Below are 21,838 nucleotides of genomic sequence, written 5' to 3'. Positions count from 1 at the left end.
AACACACTGGCCCTGGGCCAGCGCACACTTGAAACCTTAGAGGCGTACCTCATACAGACCAAACAGGAGACGGCAACCATATTCCATGGCAAATATAGTCACACCCACTGAGCGGCCAGAGCCGGGACCCCCGGATCGGACAGGGAGAGGTGCAGGACTCTGTTACTTATATCTAACACCCAACCGAAGGGGTGCACATCGGCGCCGGGACGCCATACACACGACAGACGGGCCGAGGGGAGCAGTACCCACCACCAGCTAAACACAAAGACAGAGCAGGGGGTAGGGCGAGACATAATAAATACCCGCAGCGCGAGTCTCGCCCCTTGTGCACTGCTAATTTACAGTATGGGGAAGGATAAAACAAAAAGGGCAACCACGCAATGTATAATGGACCAGTTCGCAACAAGCACCCCACACCGCGATGAAAGATGCTGAGCTACCAGCGACCTCTCCCCGCGCGGCTGAGGCCCTAACATTTAAGGGACGTGATGGCCGCCATTGCCAGCTTCTGCTCCTCAATGGAGAAAAAAATGGATGGCATATCGGCAGAGGTATCTTTCCTTCGACACGACCTCCAAAAGTTGTACTCTCGCAAGGGAGAAGTAAAACGGCGGGTTTCGAATGTGGAGGATGACCTTGGTGGGGTCCACCAGCAGCTAACACAGGCAATGACACGCCTAAAGTCCTTGGAGGCCCGAGTGGAGATCATGCTGCAACAATATTCGCATCCTGGGTCTGCCAGAAAATGCAGAAGGCCCCAGCATGGAACTCTTTTGGAGCAGTGGCTGGCGGATCTCGCGGCACCTAAATCCTTTATCCCTTAACTTTTAGAGAGAGCCCACAGAGTACCAACGGGACGCCCAGTGCCAGGTGCCCCTCCGAGAACCGTTATTGCAAAACTGCTAAACTACCGTGATAGAGATGCAATACTACAGATGGCCCGAACAAAAGGTTTGATTACATACAACGGCTCAAAAGTTGCCTTCTTCCCCGACTACACTCGGGAAGTGCAAAAAGCTAGGCAATCCTTCGAACACCTCAAAAGGAAACTCCACTCTATGAACGTCAAATATGGACTGCTCTTTCCGGCACAACTCAAGATCCAACACAACGGCACCACAGTACACTTTACAGATCCGAGAAAGGCCTGGAAATGGGCTGAAACCCATATCACTGGGGACTGGGACCCAAGAAATCCGGACCCTGAAGGCAGACCCAGACTTCGGAGGAACCGAGACAGGCAGGGGCGACTCCCCCCCCACCAGAACGGAACGAGCCGGCTCAGGAGAGGGACGATTAACGCACTGGATTAGAGAAGGTAATAGCAGGACCCTGAAGAGGTACACTGGAGAACGCGTGGGACACCCCTGCACAGATGCCGTAGGACCCCGCCAATACTCTGCCTTAAGTCTGTCAAGAAACACAATGAAAGTAGCGGGCCCCAGGGCCACCACCCAAGACCCCAAACCCCGAGAGGATTGGGGACAGTTCGAATTCATCTTCTTTTTGCTGTTTTTTTTATAGCAATGGCTTGTAAGGCTGGCCCCTCAAGGTTTTGAGGGTCAGCAATGTTTGTGCGACAGGTACTTCAGGTTGGGGTGGAGTAAAGGGAGAGGGAGGGAGGGAAGGGAAAGTTCATATTTTTTTAGTTTGGGGCCACCACATGTTCACATCACAATCCAATCACAACCCTTGGCCTAAGCCGCACCATTGTACCACAAAGGGAGACCCTACCCCTGCAACGCATATCGAAGAGAAATGGTCCTCCTCCCCCCCCTACGACTAAGATATCCTGTAACCTGCCAATGCATGCTCTAAATGGCACTCGTACAATCCCATACGTTATCTGCTGATCGCCCCAGGTCTCTCAAACTGCTCACCTAGAACGTCAATGGAATGTGCTCTGGGATCAAAAGACGTTTAATCACGCAACTGCTGAACAGACACTCCCCGATATGGCCCTGTTGACCGAGACACATCCAGCAGGGTCGCGCTGTACCCTCTTCCAAAGAACCAACTATAGGACCGCATATCGTGCGGGATACACAATGGGATCCAGGGGCGCTCTTATTCTCATACAGAGTCACATTTGCCTTACAAATCGTAGAACAGGACCCCCAGGGTCGCTACATCCTAATCCTGGGAACGCTCTGGGATGTGAGACTGGATGTTGTCGGTGTACTCCCCACCCGTATTGGGGCAAGAATGGTTAGACGAACTGACAACTTATGGGGAAGCATCCACCCGATGGGTGGATTCTGGGGGGAGATTTCAACGACGTCATGTGCAATACCATAGATCGCACCCACCTGAGACAGTGTATCCCAGGTGCCTCCACGAAACTGGCCAACTTCTTATCTGCCTTACATCTTGGAGACGCATGGCGGGAACTACACCCGGAACCAGGGGTTACTCGTTTTACTCGGGAGCCCATGGCTCCCTGTCCAGGCTGGATTACCTCTTCCTTCCTAATACAGAACTGCATAGGGTAATGTCTGCAAATTTGCTCCCCCGTGGTATCTCGGACCACTCGCTCTGACGGTGGAACAGCGGGTACAAGGCATAATGCCCCCTAGAATATGGAGATTGAACAACTACTATCTTGGGTTCCCGGAACTTGCTGATCGCCTTGCTGAAGTATCCAACGAATACTTTGAGATCAACGAAGCCGCAGTGCAGGATCCAGTGGTAATATGGGAGGCCTATAAAACAGTGCTGAGGGGGGAAGTGATCCCCTGGACAGCGAATAAACAAAGAAAGACTCCAAAAAATAATAGAAGCTTAAAGGGAAGTGGCCCAGCGGGAAAATGAGTACTCTTGATCCGAAGCCGGAAACTCAGGGGTCCCTTAAGCGAGCCAACGTGGCGCTGGATAACGCCAAACAAGCCCACTGGGACTCCAGAGTGAGAATATACATATTTGGGGTCAAGGCAGGCAAAATGCTAGCTTGGCTGGAAAAGAGACGAGGGACAACGCCATGTCCGAGAGATTGTCACTTCCAAAAATGAGATGCCAATCGGATGCCGAAATAGCAGAAGCCTTTGCCCAATTCTACGCTGAATTATATCAAGCGCCAACTACCTCATTTGACCCAACCCTGTTAGACGATCTAACACTCCCATCTCTCTCAGCACGACAGAGAACAATTCGACTCCGATCTCTGAAATAGAAATAGCTGAAGCCTTAACACAACTGCAGGCTGGGAAAACACCGGGCCCCAATGGGTTCCCGGCGGATACCTGGCAAAAACTAGGCAAGAAAAAAATTGCGGCCCCCCCTTCATAAAATGCTGCTTCATGCCCGGGAACAGGGCACCCTCCCACCAGACCTGTGCAAGGCTACCATCGTAGTTATTCCTAAAACGGACAAACCCCCGGAGAGATGCACCTCCTATAGGACCATCTCGCTAATCAACGGGGAGGCTAAGATCCTCGCCAAGCTTTCGGCTAACCGACTGCAGTCGGTTGTTCACACCCTGATCCATCCGGACCAATGTGGCTTTATGCCACACAAGTTAACCCGAATGAACCTGCGACGGCTCCATCTAGCAATAGAACGTGCTCCTGTTATAGATACCCCACTTGCATTATTGGCAATTGATTTCGAAAAAGGCTTTCGACTCGATCCGATGGGACAGCCTCTGGGAAACCATGAAACGCATGGGGTTTGGGGATGACTTCCTAAGATGGGTAAAACTACTCTATACGAATAACCAAGCAGAGGTCGGAGTGAACGGATGGCCCTCCCAGTCTTTTCCACTCGGTTGGGGTACACGGCAGGGATGCTCCCTCTCCCCCATCCTGTTCGCCCTTGCAATTGAGCCACTCGCCCTATGGCTCCACAAGAACGCAGCCTGGACTGGATTTAGATGGCCTGAGGGGCACGAAGATCGGATCTCGCTATATGCAGACGATGATCTGATATATCTGGGGGATCCAGCCCAGACTTGCCCAATAGTAACACAGATGTTCATCCGCTTTGGTGAATTCAGCGGCCTGAGAATTAACTGTGGGAAATCCGTCTTCTTTCCGGTGAAGGGTGGAATACTGGCTAACCCCCAGGACTGCGGTACCTAGGGATTTGGATATCCGGAGACCTCACTAACTATGCAATACACAATCTCCACCCGATCATCGACCGCTTTGTTAGCGACGTACACCACTGGAAACTCCTCCCCTGACCCTCATGGGCAGAGTCGCACTTTTTAAAATGATGACCCTGCCAAGATTCCTATACATTTAACAGAACGCCCCACTCAAACCCTGAATTTGACCGGGTAGAGACCCTCCTCAGGGAACTCATATGGGGAGGAGGCCAACCACGTATAGCGCTGACCACGCTCCAAAGATTGATCTTGGAGGGAGGGATAGGGGTGCCCCGCCTCCAAACCTACTACTGGGCCTCACAACTCGCGGTGGTCAACGACCTTAATGGGGACCGGGAGCTTCCCCATATAAGAGCTGAAATTGCCGCCATGCACGACACAGACCCACTCCACCTTCTATACCAAACTCCCACAAGACCTTTCCCACAACTGCGGTGCACATTGTCAGTGTTTGGAGACATGCACACGTGTTTGTGGGATGGGAAAACAAAATAACCGCAGCACAACCCCTAAGGCCATATAGTCATTTAAAGGAAATCGGGAAACTCGCACCATGGCCCCGGTGGGTAGGGGCCGGGATCTTGAGGGTCGAAGACATCCTTGAAGAGAGGAAATGAATCTTCTTTTAAGATATGCAATTAAGATTCCAGCTCCTGGGTGCTGAGCCGTACCACTACCTACGACTGGCCCACACCGTGAAAACTCATATACCGGCAGATGCCACTGTCCTGGACTATACACCAATAGAACGTAACATGCTGCCAGCTCACATCCCCACCAGATGCACTTCAATTCCATACAATGCTATCACATCCTTCGCTACTCCTGAACTGACAATCTTGAAAGCTAAATGGGAGGTGGACATAGGAGTGAGAGAGACCAAGAGGACTGGATTCAGGTACTAATGCACCCGCGGGAGGTAGCTATTTAATCTAGGCTCCGGGTGGTGCAGCTAAATATCCTACATAGTGTATTACCCTAGAACAATCCTACATAAGTGGAAACAGGCTCTGAACCTGAACTGTCTCCGGTGTGGAGAGGAGGAGGAGGGAACTTTCTTCCATATCCTATGGGAATGCTCCCAGATCGAAACCTTCTGGTATGCATGCTGCAACTAACTCACTAGACTCCTCGGCCGCACTATACTACTAGACCCAAAAGTACTACTCCTGGGCATACACGATGAGAGCGCGCTTAAGTGGGAAAGGCTGCTTTTGTCCACAGCAGCGGGACTGATGAAGTGCAATATTGCACAAAAATGAGGTCCCGGAGTCACTGACACTGGAGCAGTGGGTAATGGACATGGACAAATGTGCTATGATAGAACATAGAATATACAGTGCAGCCGCCCTACCAAAGCCTCCAAAATATGGGGTAGGTGGGAAGAGGAAGGGTCCTAGAGCCCATGGACACAGGTGGTGGGACTCCGAACAAAGACATAGAGGGCAGTGGGAAAGGATTTTGATGATCAGTGATGCAGGTACTAACACTAGCCCTTGATTGGACATGCTGGTCCCTTTTGTTTCTTCTTTTTGGTTTTTGTGATTATTGCGTTTGTGATCTAAAACGATAAATGTTTTATTTAAATAAAAAAAAAAAAAGAATTGGTGAGGCAGTGGCTGACCAAGTGTGGCTTTGGGAAGCCATCTCAAACCTAGATCCCACTCCCGGACCCGCAATCTGAGAGGTGCCCACCATCAGCCCACAAGCCCCCTCGAGGTAATGCTTCAGGCATCCCTTTGGTGCTATCACTAGGACTATGAAACCTTCGCCCTGCGCTGCACTGACGGAACGGTTCGTGAGGCTTCAATTAATCAGCTGCCAAAACGGATGGCCATTGATTCAGAACCGGAGTGGCACAATCGTGCAGCTGTGTATACTGTAATATTGCCGAAGTCTAGCAACGCCTGGCTGTCCCCTCCCTTATGGCGAGCGGAGCTGGCTGAAGGAGAGCCTGACGTGATCAAGAAAGAGTAGTCGCCATGGGGCAACTGTTTTGAAAATACCTGCTAGCAGGAGTGCCTGGGCTCTATTGAGCTTGACTTCAGGTAAGGTGAAATTAAGTCTTCCTCAAACTAGTTGAAGTGTGAACCATAATTTGTGTTGCGATGCAGAATGTACCGCTGCAGCTAAGAGCCCACTTTAGTTTTGGCATAACTTTCTTTTTCATATCTTCATTACCTCACACGCTGTTTCCCGATTGCTGGGTGGTACGTTTGTCACTTGATCTTGCCTCGGGAATGCATGGATGTCTTTGCTAACTGAAGATCAGATTCAACTAACCCTGGGGTTGGCAACCTGTGGTTCTCCAGATGCCTTGGACAATGACTCCCATGAGCCCTTACCAGCAAAGTCATTGTGAGGTGTCGGAGTCGGTGACCAAAACATATGGCAAGTCGCAGGTTGCAGACCCCTGGACTAATAAATCCTATTGCCAAAAATGAAAACATTCTGCAAATTGTCCGAAAAATCAAATCTCAAACTGGCTACCTGACTTCGTGCGGACTTCGTGAGGTCCTGCCATATATCAACCATCTGGAAAAAATACTAACTAGTGGACTATAGTAAATGGGGGTAATAAATTCACCATAGAGACTAATGCATTTGTAGTCCTCATTTCCCTTACCTCCATACAACCTATCGTCCCCTCTAATGAAAGGATAGCTAATGCCATTTGATTTTGTTAAAGGTCTGATTGAATTAGATGGGAATCTGAGGGGTGGAGCATGGAATGACATGGCCACACATGTGCAACCCAGCTGTTTTGCATCGGTTATTAAAGAAATGGTTGGCGGAAACACTTTGGTTCCATATCCAGGGGACAGCTATCTCAGAAGTATGGCAAAAAGGGCACTATTGGCTGTGCATTAGGAGTAGTAGTCATTGTAGTGTCTAAATTGTACTTTTTCAATCGTACTTCCCTTACTGTGTGATAGTGTTCAGGATTCTGGTGCCCATCTCAGGAACTGTGCTCTTTTATTATACTTACCATTTAGGTCTAATTGTTTCTCTTTCCTGTTTTAGAGTCGGAAGTTGGAAACCGAAGAACTGAGTCTGCCCGAGTTATCTGCTGAAATTGCAGAGAAGATGGCCAGATTCCATGGCATGAGAATGCCCTTTAACAAAGAACCAAAGTGGCTATTTGGCACAATGGAAAAGTAAGCATATTAAACATTCTTATTGAAGCTACCTTTCATATAGAGTGGCAACTAGAATAAATAAGGATAACACTGACATAGCCCTACTTAAGTTTCCTTCCTTCACTTGTCTCTGAAATCTTCATGTTGGTTATTCTTTACCATTGTGCAATCTATCTTAGCAGTTCCACAGATTTTCATTTTTAGAAGAAATGCTAATTCAAGATATTTATCTACCTTTCACACTTGGAGCTTTAATTTATTCAATGCACCTTGCTTCGTCACTTCAGAAAGCTTGTTTCGTTGTTATATTGTTCTAGGTTAGCATTACTTACTTTCTTATAGGAGCCTGAGGTAGCAGCAATTTGTTCTACACGTTTATGAATGAATGCATAGGAATTTGTCATCTCCACAGATGTGCGTGTATGTATTACATGTATGACTTCCTATGACTCCGTCAAGGCAAGGTAAAGGAGTGTTGGGTTATTAACCATTACATTCATATGAACTCAACGAGACTCAACAAAAAATGAAAGCATGCCACCTCTGTTCCCACCCAAAGATTACAGTCTTGTAGAACACCAACAGCCAGATACTTTGCATCTCATGGACCCAACATGTGACAACCTACCCGCGGAACTTTAATTCGTGTGCAGTGCTTTGATGCTTGGCTCCTCTTCCTGGTGGGGTGTTAATTGGCGTTTTTAGTTGCCAGTGTTTCTCTGTGACTGCAAGCCTTCTGTGCCCCAACCATCTCATAGTGGACATTCCCCCTGGACCCATCAGAGCAAACCTGACCGCTCCCAAGACCCTTTCAAAACCCACAGGCACTGCAATGTTAAATGCAGTTTGACTGGCACATGGTCATGTGAATGTGCTCAGGAGCTCCATCTGCAGCCCTCGAAAATAACTTCCCTAACCTTTTCATTCAACCATACGCTGACCACCTTATCCTGGTGAGGGAACTGCCACCAGTGTTGGTAGCTGCCTCTGGCTCTATATGCACAACTGTGTTCCCTGACTTTCCTATCATGGCGGTCACTCGCCTGACCCACCAAAGGAACCAATATCTGCCAACACCTACACTGGCTACAAGTATTAGCTGGAACTTTCCAATGTGACAGATCCATGCTTATGTAAATTAATTTGATCAGGGCGTTTTGCTAGTGCCGCTTGGTTAGGGCCATAGAAGAGGGCCTCAATGGGTATCCTGTTTGCCAGGCTCATCCTTTGCTGTGATGTTGGGCAAGCTGGCTCTGTTTATAACTCTCCTTGGGCCCTTGAGTCTTGCTGCTATGGCGGTCCATGTCTCCCTTCACCCTTTCTGCAAGCACCCTCCTTGTTCTGTCTGTCATGTCTTGCTACTCTGGTCGTGCACGTCTCCATTCAACCCTCCATCTCTGCCATTTCTGGTTTTCACAGAACAAGGCATCCCAATTTAATTTAATTTCTCTGCCATTGTTCAATGTGCCCCCCTCCTTCCCTGGGCTCTCTCTGGGTGCTCCTTCTCCTTGGTCCCTTTCCTTCTGTTAGGCAAGAATTGATGTAGTAACACTGTGTGTGACTACACAACACTTTACTTGGTATTAGGTAACCAACCTTTTGGTATAGGGCTGTACTACAGAAGTTGGTAGTGGGAATGAGAATCCAGGCCTATCTCAAGAGGGGTAAATGTGAGCTGTAGAGCTGTAGCAATGAAAGCCGCAAATACAGGTAGCCCAATGAAATTCACAAATACAAGTAGCCAAGTAACCCATCAGTTATAAATAGTTAACATCAATTTTGAAATAAGCGTTCTTTAATAAGGGCAATATATGTAACAATCAAATATACTTTTAAAATACTTTTCCAGAATCAGCATAAGTTTAGTGGTTTAGTGATACTCTTTAGAGATGCTTTTTACACACTTCCTACACCCGGAGGTGACTTCATTCACAAGGGCAGTAATGGCATTTATATATCACTAGTACACTTTGCAGATTCTGAGGTTGCAGAAAGGAAAGGTTAAAGGAAGGAAAAATGTTAAACAGGTTCTCAGGGTGTGTGTATACTTAAATCTTCCAATGAAGTCTAGACCAAACCTTTCCCAGCAATAACAGTCTAAAAAAAAAAAGTTATCACCTCTGAGGGACAGAAAATATCAAAGTCAATGGACTAGAAGAGTCTGCAGGGAGCCAGGACAACCAATGTCAATTGGAGAACAGTCTATGGAGCTGAGACACTTCGTAGTTAATTAAAAGTCTTGCTCAAAGTGAGTTAGGGTCACACGCTGTTAAACTTGTGGAAAGCAGAGTTGCAATCAACTCTAACAAAAGTAGCCACTGCATGTCTCAACTGAGAAGAGCAAAGCGAAAGACACTGAGGTAAGTACCCAAAGTCTGAACAGTACCCATGGTTTGAAGAAGTGGTCCAGCTGGATTCTGTCCTGTTGCGACGATGCAGATCCTGGGTTCCTGAGACTCAGTTGTGGGGACAAGAGGGAGGACGTCTGAGGACTCCTGCGGCAGCAAATTGGAGGTCGTCTGCAGCTACGGGCTCTTTTCGGATAAGCAGCACTTCGCGGTTTCAACGTGCGGTAAATGGCACCATCACAGATCTTGAATCCCGGTTGGGCTTCCTTCACTCCTTGAGTCTAGCACTCTGGTGAGGGGACTTGAGCTCTGGTCCTCCTACTTCTGGAGGGTCCTGGGGAGACTCCTGGAGCTTTTGGCAGATCGCAGACGTTGCACTTCCCTACGGTTTTCTCGACCCCTGGCACTCGGTTCCTGCAGTAGCAAAGAAGTACAGCCAGTCGGGGAAGGTGGTCCAGCCTACTTGAGCCCTTCCTTCCAATCAACCTGGGGACTCCGAAAATGACGACCCAGATCCTGGTGAGACCCACTAGACTCAAGAAGACCTGTATTTTGAGCCATCCCAAATTGTGCTGCGACCTTGCGGGCTGCCTGGGACCTCGAGCCATCGTGCAGTGTAGTCTTTGGAATTTCGAATCATACTGAAACTTCGTGGGCAGCCTGCTGGATCTCCAGAGGCATTCAGGTCTGAAAAGTCCCCTCACCAGAGTGCTGGACCTTGCAAACAATGAGAATCCGACCAGCGATATTCCCTTTTGTGCTCCTGAAAAGGTGTCAAATCCAGAGCCGCATCCAGCTGCGAGGAAACTCTTGCCTGGACCCTTCTCATGTGATCCCTGCTGCAAACGTTCTTCCAGAGTCCTGTCTTCTTGGCAAAGGAATCCATCAACCGCATTTTTGGCTGCAGATCCTTAAGTCTTCCTGCTGCAACTCTTCTTCTGTGCTGAGGTACTGTGTTGGCTTGGGTATTTTACCTACCTTAAGCCTTTGTGATTTCTTTTTAGCTTTGGGGTTTTTTCTGTGATTGGGAGGCCACTCATGTAGTTCACCCAGGCCCACTGCAAAATCCTCCTAGGGTGTTTTCTCTGAAGTCCCTGGACCCTCAACTAACTTTAAAGTAAAATACTTGTTTAATATTGCACATGGGGTCATGGAATACAAAGTGTCTACTCGCAAAAGAGGGACCTAAATTATTCCACACGGTTTCTCCTTAAGGGAGATGGACATGGACCAGACTACCCCACAAGCCCCGTCGATGGAAGGAGAGGTTAATGAGAGACGAAAACAACCATTGGATCCCGTAAGAGAACAAGGCCACCAAGCGATTTGTATCAAAAGGGATAAGGAAGCAATACAAATTGGTGTGCAAGGTGGCAAGAGATCGGTCCTCTGGAAAAAAAAAATGGAGTGGTGGGAAGTTGTGAGGATTGGAGTTGGTTGGCGGGATCCTTGGCTGTAAAATCATAACATCAGCTGGAAAACTCGAGAAACACCCCCCCCCCCCCAACAAAGCTCATTGTAAGCTGGAACAAGAGGAGTTTCTCGCATCTGTTTGGGAAAACTGCATTTGACATGTCTAAGTACGATTTGATCTGCCTCCAGGAAACATGGTTACGAGAGACTCCACTCCTGGAAGGCTACAAAATTCACATAAACCCAGGCCTAAAAGGAGAAAAAGGGAGACCCATGTCAGACCTTTTAACAGGTATTCAACGATCCAGTGGCCTGATGGTGCTCTCCTCTGTCAACAAAAGCCCATGGATACAACTTACAACCGTGACAACATCAACAAAGGAGTTGGGGGCTCCTTCCCAGTGGAGGTTGTTGATTTGTAATTTGTTGGAGTCCGAGGTCTAGGCCCGATCATAACACCAAAAACTATCTTCCAAGGGCTATCGATGACACCAGGATACTCTGGGCAAACGTTGGGGTGCTTCTCTGTGGGGACTTCAATATGGAATGTCTCGACAAAAATGGCAAAAAAATGGACTTACCATTGTAGCCAACGGAGAACACAAAAAGAGGACTTGATCTCGAAAAAGAGCTGCTTACGAGAGAAATCTTCATGGTAAACGGCAGCATATGGGGTGACCCCCAGCTAAAACTTGGAAGCGCGAAATGCAAGATAGTATGCTGGATTACATCTTTGTTACTGAAGGTTTGATGGGGAAACTCAGGTCCCTGGTAGTGGTATCCACGGACCAGAGCGACCACAACATTCTTGAATTGAAAAGTGAGGATTGGGATAGAAATGTTAAAATCCCAGATCGCCACCAACAAGACCATCATTATGAGTTGACATCAGGTGGCAACTGGCTTCGAATAAAGAGAAGACACATCAACTTTATTAAACTCCCTTATGTCGTTAGACACATGCTCAAGATAAAAGCTGATATTTTACAATATCCTGATATACTTATGGCTATTCGTGATCATGAAAAAGGGCAGACTTTGCCACTACACATAGGCATGCCTTTGATGAACAAAATGCAGCCAAAAAAAAAATTGTAGCTAGGGCAAGCAGGCGTGTTAAAAAATCAAACACGCCGAGTAATCTAGCCCTACTCAAAAAGACAAAGAATGCCTTCAAGAACTGGCTGAGACAACATAAATATAAAATTAGACAACAGGGCAGTGAAAAGATGCTAAAACGGGTTACAAGTAAAAACTTCTCGGGCATCTGGAAACTCATGAACTGAGTATGCCTGTGGACTTGAGAATTGTAAATCCAGTGTCATCTCGAGCTTGGGATGATCACTACCGGAAATTGTATCTGGCTAGTAACGTTGGCCTGATAAAAATACATCTAAACTCAAACGAAGCATGGGATCTAAAATTCGACGAACAGGACGTCTTAGACCTTATAAGGAACTACAACTCCTCAACGGTGGCTGGCCCAGATGGCCTTACCAATGATATCCTCAAAGATCCGGAACATGGGGCATCGTTCATCGTAAAATTGTTTGATGCAATAAAGAAGGTAAAGAGGATCCATGTCTCTCGGACTAAATCTATAGTCGTCCCCATATTCAAGAGGGACGATGGGTCAGATCCTGGTAACTATAGGCCTATCTCCTTTCTCGATGTTGTGGAAAAATATTTGTGGCGATCATTTTGAGACAACTGAATGCTTGGAGCTGGGCTTCTAACCTCCAAGACAAATGGCAGTCGGGTTTCCGCAAAGGCATCGGCACTGCCCTGAATGTCTTAATCATCAACACATTAAAATGCATGGTAAAACAAAAAAACAACAAAGCCATCCACATTGCGTCAATTGATCTAGAACAGGCGTTCGACTCAGTGGATCGAAGAATTTTATGGAACAAATTGAGAAAATGGGGGTGCCCAAATGATCTGAGAGCCCCTGGAGGCTCTACATAATGATACCACACTGAAGATTAGATTGGATAGAAATGGAACTCTGTCAAATAACATTACATCACAAAATGGGTTGAGCCGGGTGCCGTCTGGCACCGGCGGTCTTCTGTTTATTCATATCAGAAATGTTCGAAGCCTTTGAAGAAACGAGAAGCTTCCCGCCTAAGATCGCGGGGACTCGGTTGGGCTGCCTGTTATTCGCAGACAATCTATTACTTCTGGATCAGACCGAAATAGGCCTGCAGAGACAGATGCGAGGACTAGAGTTATATGTTCAGGAAAACACCCTTAGGATTAATCCAATGAAATCTAAAATTTTAACCTTGGGAGCAAACAAACAAGAAAATAAGAGTAAGAAATTTAAGTGGTTGCTAAATGGGGAACTAGTTCCAGGAGTTCCATCAATGGTATATCTTGAGATTACACTAAATGACAGTATTAATGATGGTCCAGGAGTATCTAGACTAAGAAGCAAAGTTAAAAACTTGGTGTCCCAAGAACTGCTAATTAATCATCACTACTGTTCATTTTCTTGTCTACCACTTATAGATTTCTATAAACTGAAAGTCTCTCCAATTTTGACTTAATGCTGCAGAGGCAAACTTTCATCAACCCAAAAGCAATTTTGAGTTATGATTAAGCGTCTCCTTTTTCTTTTAGATTTGTAAATGACAGTGTTTTAATGTGGTGTTTATTTGTCTTTCTCTGTGCATTTAAGGTTTTAATGTAAACCAATTGATGCAAATGATTAAAAAAAAATGTGACTTTGCCTGCAACTAAACCCCATCTCACCCTGCCTATAGCTGGCACCTAGACCACTAGGGCCCCTCTACTGCCTCTGAGTGAACTCATGCTACAGAATAAGGGAAGTACTGGATAAGAAAAGGTATCCTTTTCAATGCAGAACCCAAGTGTGCAAAAGTTACTTGTAAAAGAAGCTGGTTGGTAACTGTAACTCTTGAAGTGCACAGTTAAAAACGCTCTTAGGTCCCTTGAATGTTTGTTGCACTGTTCTGGAAAGTATATATAAGGTTGTCACTCACCTGTGAAGTGTAGTGCTGTTGGTTTCACTTTACTATTCCTGTTAGGATAAATGTATGAGTGTCCCCAATTGGATCTTGCTTCCCCTGACTTGCTGTTAGCCTGCCCAGAATAAGTCTTCCAAACGTTATACTTTTAAGTTGCTGATAGCCCCTTTAAAAAGTATATGGGTTTTACTTACCTTGAGTTAGCAGTGTGCCATCCTAAAACAGGTTAGTTATTGGTTATCTCAATCTGTGTTCCACTGATCTCAAAAAGCAACTGTAATAGAATATTACAACGTTAGGTTTTACCTGCCTAGGATAGCTCTGTGCCATTCCTGAAAAGTGTTCCTTTAGGTGTACTTGGTCAGCCTGGTGCATACACAATAAGTGTAAAGAGTTCTTGCTTATTTTGGCCTGTGTTCGACTGAGCTGAAAAGCAGCTGTAATTGTATATTACACCAAAAAGGTCTTACTCACCTACTATAACTGTGTGTTATCACAAAAGTAGTAAAGGTATATACTGTTCCTTGAATCTGTGTTCCACTATTTCGAAAAGTATATTTGCAAGTTGGTTGACTGTGATTTTCTTGTTGTGTCACTGCATAATTGACAGGATCTACTACCCTTGTATTACTGTAAAGTAATCTGAAAGTAACTTATGGTTTTACTCTGCAAGAATAGGTGTGTGTTAGAGTTTTTCTGAAGTCAGTAAAACCATTTAACTGAGGCAGTACAAGACTCCACTCTTAGTATAAGGCTGTACCACCTGAGTTCAGGGTAGCGTAGGTAGAGCAGCAAGGCTTATTTTAGGAGGGAGAGAGGGCTGTAGAATCGGTACAAATTAAATTGTAATACAAATGGTCCAAAGAAACGCTGAAACACTATGGGCCTCATCACGCGTTTGGCAGTAACCCTTAAATGCAACATTAACGCCGCATTTAAGGGTCTGCCAAATCTGCGGATTTGCCGATTTTCGGCGAGATTACCGCTGCGCTATTACTGCCGGCGGTAGAAGCGCCGAAAATTCCCCATAAATCTTGGGGGAAATGAGCACTATCTCCCATTAGTACCCGGCACTACGTTCCACGGGATTACACTGAAAGATGATTATCCAATTTCCGAGCCATACCTCAGTGCAATCCCAATGGACGCACATACGTGCCGTGTTTGTTCCTGGTGGGGGGGCGTGGCAGCCCCTTAGCCAATGAGGCTCGAAACGTGGCAATCCCCGCTCCGAGACTCCCCAAGGCTGGAGGCTGCCTTCGTCCCCCGCCTTACTCAGGTACTTTTTTTTATTTGTATTTTTGTTTAAATTTGTAAAAAAAAAAAAATCCTCCACACCCCTACCGTGCAAACTATCCCCTCCCCAACCCCTTACCTTCCTTTTTCTTTTCTCGGGAGTGAACGCGCAGGGAACATTTTGTTCCCAGCGCGTCTGCTCCCGATGGCTGGCATGGAAAGGGAAAACAGATTACGTTTTCCCTTTCCTGGCGGCCATTTTATTTGACTTTTTTTTTCTGTTTCGAAACGCAGCAACATTTCGGAGCAGAAAGAAATGCTATTAGTAGCACGGTCTAACGGGCCGGGGTATTAATGGCTATAAGCCCCTCGACAGCGGGCCAATACTGCCCATGATAATGCCCCCTGGGGCAGTATTGGTCCGCTGTCTCCGGGCTTATTGTCACATTATATGTAATCACAATTATAAAAACACAACCAAAGCATAAATCTTATTTGGAACACCTAACAGTAGTTTTAGGAAAGGCAATCCTTTTCATACACATTCAGTATAGGTCACACCTGTTCTTGGGGTAAAAACCAATGGTTACTTTCACAATTACATTCAGTAATTCAAGGGCAGTAGACCCTACCAGTAATACTGTGACGCTCAGCAACATCAGTCAACTGAACAGTATACGTTTCGTGAGTAGTGGAACACATTCTAGGTACAGTAAAAACCAATAACTATTTTTGCGATAAGCTATACTAGGTGAGTAAAAACCTATAGCTACTTTTGGGATAACACACAGCTAACTCAAGTTAAGTAAAACTCATACCTTTTCAAGGAGCTATCAGCAACTTGGGACAGGTATAAACCTAAGACTCTTTTTGTGTCTGTCTAAACAGCACAGGGAAGGGTTACACTTTACTGAATTATTCTAGGTAGGTAAGACCTAATGCAGTCGTATTCTGGACTGGCTAACAACAAGTCAGGTGAAGCAAGACCCAGTTGGGGGACACTCATACAATTATCCTAACAGGAATAATCTAGTGAAACCAACACATTATTTTTGGGAAGAGGCACAACCAAATCACAGGTGAGTAATATACCCTTACATCTACTTTCTGTTAGAATGGCAAAACGGTCTCTACGGAAAGAAAGATGTTAAACCTACTTTTGAGAATAGTGCATCACACATCCAAGGTAAGAAAGAACTTTTGTAACTGTTCACTCTGAATTGCAGTTACCAACCAACTCTTACAAGTAAGTAACTTTACACTTATTTTCTTTTCTAGGCAAAAAGGCCAATTTCAAAAGTATTTCCCTTATTCTTGGAGCATGCATGTTCTCAGTGGCAGAAGGGGGTGAGGGGTCACTAGGATCTAGTGTCCAACAGGCAGTGTCAGGATAGGTTCCTAAGTAGCAAAGGTCAGAGTTCCTCAGGAAGACTGGGCAAACAGGTGAGTATTTTACTTGAGGGTCCAGGGGCTTGACAGAAGACAACCTAGCAGGATTCTAGCAGTGGGACTGGGTGCACAAGTGTTGGGGAGAATTCTCAGAAATGTGCTAATTCCCTCCACCTTAGAGACCCCCAGCAACTTTGCTGGATTTTGAGGACTTGATTTCTTTAACCTGGAAAGAGTGAGACCCTTTTCCCCACTCTCTCATGTATTTTAATGTGATTTTGAACTCTTGTTTCCTTTGGTTGTGGAGTCTGACAAACTCCATAGGGATCATCTTTTACATTGTGTCACACAGCACCTTCAGTGCAGTGGCACAGGGAAGTCTTTCAGATTTCCCAAAGGTTTAACTACCTTCTCTTGGCTAAACTACTGTTTCCAAGAGCAGTAAAGTGAATTTGACTTTACTTACATTTGTAACTTTCTAGACCCAGCACACGCTATCTCTAAATAGGGTGCTGGAGGGGTTACCTAATATCCCCTTTGTCTAGCTTCTCATGCAACTATTTTGTTACCCTTTCCTCACTGAATGGCTGGTGGCAGTGGTTTCATTTTAACTACCAAGGTGTGCATTTACCGCAGCCTGCGTTTGCAGCTGCAGTAAAGCACCCAAGGGTGCCATTTTTGTCAGCATGTCCCCGGTCGTCTTTTGTCGCCATTTCTTTGTGGAAAGGTCCTTCTCGAGTTTTTCTCTGCGTGCCAAACCAGGTTTGGTCTCGTTGTTCATTCGCCTTTGGCGGGATTCATGAGTGAAGCCTGCCTCTGGCTCCAGAGTGTCTGGGGTGGGCAGGAAGTGAGGGAGGTGTTAAACTCCCTGTGCTTAGTCTCCTAGGAGACCCAAATGCACCCTGTGATTGGCGGGCTGACTGTCCGGAAAGGACAGCCACCCTGCTGGGTGACTTGACAGCTAGGCTGGAATGAATGGGAGAGAACTGAATGAAAGGAGAGTCTGTTGGCTTGGAAGGCAGTCGACCACTGGACAAAGGAACCGAAGAAGAGCTTGAAGAGGACTGCTGCTGCAACTCCTGGGCGGTTGTTTTGCCCGGTGAAGCCCTGCTGCAGGTCCGAATCGCCAAGTTCGCATCGACAGAGAAGCCCTGCAAGGACGACTTCTCCCTTTGAGTTGGTGGGACCAATCAACTCCCAAGTAAGCCACCTGGACACCCATCTTGGAGCTGGTTGCATTTCCTCAGGAAACCGGAGAGCCAGGGAGAGGGACACCAGATTGTGTGCTTTGCATGTAAGCTGGCCTAAAGCTTTTGGAAGATCCTCCGGACTCCCATAAAGCAGGACTGACCAAGCCTGATCCCCCTTAGTTGAGTGCGGGACCTCAGATGTGAGGAAAGTCCACCTTGACAGCCAGGAACCGCGCTTATTGCTATTTGCTATAGCGCAAGGAGCTGAAATACAAAACAGCCACTGAAAGTAAAGTTTGCTGGTTGCCAGCTTTGACGGTGCCAATACAGTGCAGGAATCCCCTGACGTCCTCCCTCTTGTCCCCACGACTGAGGCACAGGAACAGTGAGATCTGCAGAGCTGTACAGGAACAGAAGTCCTCAGCTGCATCTTTTTCTTCTTTAGTAAGGTACTGTAAAACTAGCCTAAGAGAACTTGCATCTTACTGTGGAAGTGCTTGTAACGTCTGCAACTCACAAAACTGTGGCCCTACATTTGGTTTGTCCTTTTATCAAAGACTCCTAAGAGCTTGTGCAAAGACCTTTCCATTTACTTGAAGTGCTCTTGTTATCTGAAAGTATTTGCCCTGCTTAAGAATATTTGTAATTTCTTGCGTTCTAATGCCTTTTATAAACTATTCAGAGTATTATGTATGCCAACAGTAAGGTATTAACGTCCCCAGCAGCCTTGTTACTGAAGTCACCTGTGGGTGTAGGTTGTGTCTGTGGGGCATCCCAAAAGGGCTGTACAGTATTGAAGTAGATTTGTGTTACTATTCTATTGCTCTCTTCTGAAGAAGGCTTTATAACTGACTGATTAATAAATTAGTAATTGTTTATGCAAGATACCTTGAATACCTGCAACTGTGAATCTTTGTGTAACTCCACTACAGCTCACATTTCCCCTCTTGAGATAAGCATGGCTGCTCAACACGCTACCAAAACTATGTAGTACAAGCTTATACCAAAGGTTGGGTTGCCTATATCTGTAGTCATAGTTGTTTGTAGTGTTCCCAGAGGGTACTACATTCAAACTTTGCCTAACAGCCACGAACTGCAATGATAATTGTAAAGGGGGCAGGTGCAAGCCCCTTGAGGACAGCCCTAAAAATACTATTGGTACTCTCAGATAGCTATTCGAACCCCTAGCAATAACACTCTTCGTAGGAATGTGCACATTTCTTTTTAGGGAAATGAATCAGGTGCCTTGTAGAATTCATTGAAAAGTGTTTAAACACATTCTTTGGCACAGCTGCTGGAGTAAGCATTTGGTTGAATGAGTCAGACTAGCGCAGACTGAAGGAGTCCCTTAGTTCCAAAGTTGTGCTTGACAAACCAAAGGAATGAAATGAAACCTGTGCATTTCCGTGATTAGAAAAACATTTTCACGCTCTCCCTTTAACAGTGCTGGAGACTGAATAACAGGCCCCCTGGTATGTGGCTTATGAGGGCTTTCTTCTGCAGTACCTTGAATGCATTTGTCGCTTATCTTTCATTTCATGAGATGGGTAAAAAAGAGCTTAGTTTGTCCCTATTTCTGTAGTGAATATTTTAAAAAATGCAATTTTCAGGATTGGCTTGGTTATGAAGAGATTTTCTTAGTGTTCCAGAATCTCACTCCTCTTTCGAGATATTCTATTTATGAATATAATGGCGATACCCATGATGGAGATCTAGGAATACAAGTAACGTTTTTCTTTTCTAGCCAAATGTTTTCTCAATATAATATGCCTCATAGATTGACCTTTGACAGATAGGTTGTCCCATCCAATGTTTTTGTTTTTCCATTGGTCGAACACATTTCTTCTAGACATATACACTACTACAATTGGCTGTCTCACCTCAGAACACCTTGCTTGTTATTTATGGGGGTTATTACCGCTCACTGTTTATGCTCTGAAAGTCAGTGATAGGCCATTAGCCTGGAACATTACAATCAGAAAATGAAAGTAGCGGTAGAGGTTGGATGAGTTAAAGTTTTGCCCTGTATAGGCAACATGACCACATTGCCACATGCTATCAAATGAAATATAGATGCAGCTCAAAAATAGTGAGTGACTGCACTTGTGACACCTTGCATTTGGTCCATGTTTGGCATTCTGGGATTCACCTAGGTCCACATCATCCGATATTACTTACTAATTATCAATACATAAATAACTGCATTTAATAACGGTATTGCAGAAGACATTGTAACAAGGCAAATGTTGCTTTGTAGTAGATCAAATGTATCTTGCTGTATATGCTGGTACAAACAGCACAGGGGGACAATGGTACAATAGTGGATTTCCTAATTTAGGATAATTCCTCCTCAGTGTGGGTGATTGTGATGAGCAACCTGATTCCTAGTAACATCCGTTGTCTCAATGTTAATACTTCGACAGTGAGGGACTGCATCCAGGCATTGATATTGATATTTAATTTCTATCGCGCTCGTACACAAGTGTTTCAGAGCGCGACAAGGCAAGGGAGGGGAACAGGGGAGAACAAAACGATCTTACTAGGCCCAGTGACATTGAGAACGCGCATGGGAGAGGGGGAGGGGGAAAGTGCATGGAAGGGGGAGAAGTGGAGAGTGCGGCGCAAAAGGAGAAACAGATAAATAATAATAATAAAGGCAACAAACGGTGGTAGTGCAGTCAGCAATTGGCAAGTGCTAGGTTTAAGGCAGCAGACAGGGTAGGTCTCATAAGTGCAGGAAGAAAAAAAGGAGGGGGGGCTGTATGGGTACAGATACAGACCCCAGTGCAAGGGGTGGCCCGGAGGGAGTGCGGGAGGGTGGCAGGGTGAGCAGGTACCTGGGCCCAAAGGACAGAGGTGGCCAGGTGCACGGTTCCAAGAAAATAACAGATCAGCAGGGGAGAGGGGGAGCAAAGGCAGAAGCAAAGAGGAAGGTCTTGAGGTGCTTCCGGAACCAGAGATGGTTCTCCTCAAATTTTAGAGTGGCAGGGAGGCTGTTCCAGGGGGAGGCCCCAACCGAAGACTGAGATCTACCCCCAGCTTGTGTCTTTGAAAAATGACTGACCCTGAGGGAGTTAGAGGAGCGAAGAGCTCGAGAGGGGAGGTATTTGCAGAGGGATAGCTGAAGGTATTTTGGACCAGGCCCCAGAAATCCTTGTGGACAATGCAGAGGGTTTTGAATTTAATCGTTGCACTGGGAGCCAATGGAGAGATTTCAGAGCTGGAGCGACACGATCCCAGGGTTTGAGGCTAAGGACAAGTCTCGCAGTCCTGTTCTGGATTAGTTGCAGACGGTGGAGAGTAGAGGCAGGTATATTTAGAAAGAGGTTGTTACAATAGTCCAACCTAGAGAGAACCAGAGCTTGGGAGACCATGAGCTTCTGCGGAAGGAGAGGAAAGGCAGAGTACCTCTGAGGAGGTGCAGTAGGAAGTTTGACTTTTTAGAGACATCAGAGATGTAGGTGTCATATTGGCCATCAAGAGCTTTGACTAAAAAGATACATTGCATCAGATTCTAAAGTTGATTTGTTAGGGGTATCCAGTCCTGAAAGAGCTAGGTGAGAGGTAGGGGTGGACTTGCATCTTAATCTTTGTTACCACTGATCCTCAAGTGCAACGCCCATTTGACTTGCAGGGTGTCCACACCTTCCCCGCAGCCCCTTACCCCATCCCCCTCTCACTCTGTGCCCGGGCATGTCTTGGACATTCTCAGTTGCATGGTCTTCTGGCAAAGAGTACATGCAGATATCTTGCTCATCTTCTTAAGCCATCTAATCATGTTTTGAGCACTGTCAAGCATGGGAGGTATAGTGAGAGATGAATGAAAATATGGCAAAATCTTAAACCTCTAAGGGCTTTTGTCCAACCAACCTTCAATCCTGAGGAAAATTGTTAAGTAAAGTTTAAATAATTGTCAAATGGGGATTTGTTCCAGAGGAACATGCAGCTTTAATCCTAGCCTGTGCTAAGGGAAGTACTGACTGCGGAAAATGAAGACAAACTGCCACTGCAGTGCATTGTG

The 21,838-nt window shown here is 46.1% G+C and overlaps 1 protein-coding gene across 1 annotated transcript in view; it reads left to right on the top strand.

The window, feature by feature from the left end:
- LOC138503959 (choline kinase alpha-like) overlaps nt 1–21,838 on the top strand; it is a 233,403-nt gene that overhangs the window by 41,431 nt on the left and 170,134 nt on the right. Inside the window, exon 5 of the mRNA XM_069624094.1 lies at nt 7,133–7,266. Within this exon, the coding sequence (XP_069480195.1) occupies nt 7,133–7,266 (134 nt within the window). The remainder of the gene's footprint in view (nt 1–7,132; nt 7,267–21,838) is intronic.

This window comes from Ambystoma mexicanum, chromosome 11, assembly GCF_040938575.1.
Source record: "Ambystoma mexicanum isolate Mex_15411 chromosome 11, UKY_AmexF1_1, whole genome shotgun sequence".
Classification (NCBI taxonomy): domain Eukaryota; kingdom Metazoa; phylum Chordata; class Amphibia; order Caudata; family Ambystomatidae; genus Ambystoma; species Ambystoma mexicanum.
This window is presented reverse-complemented; position numbering and strand designations above follow the sequence as displayed.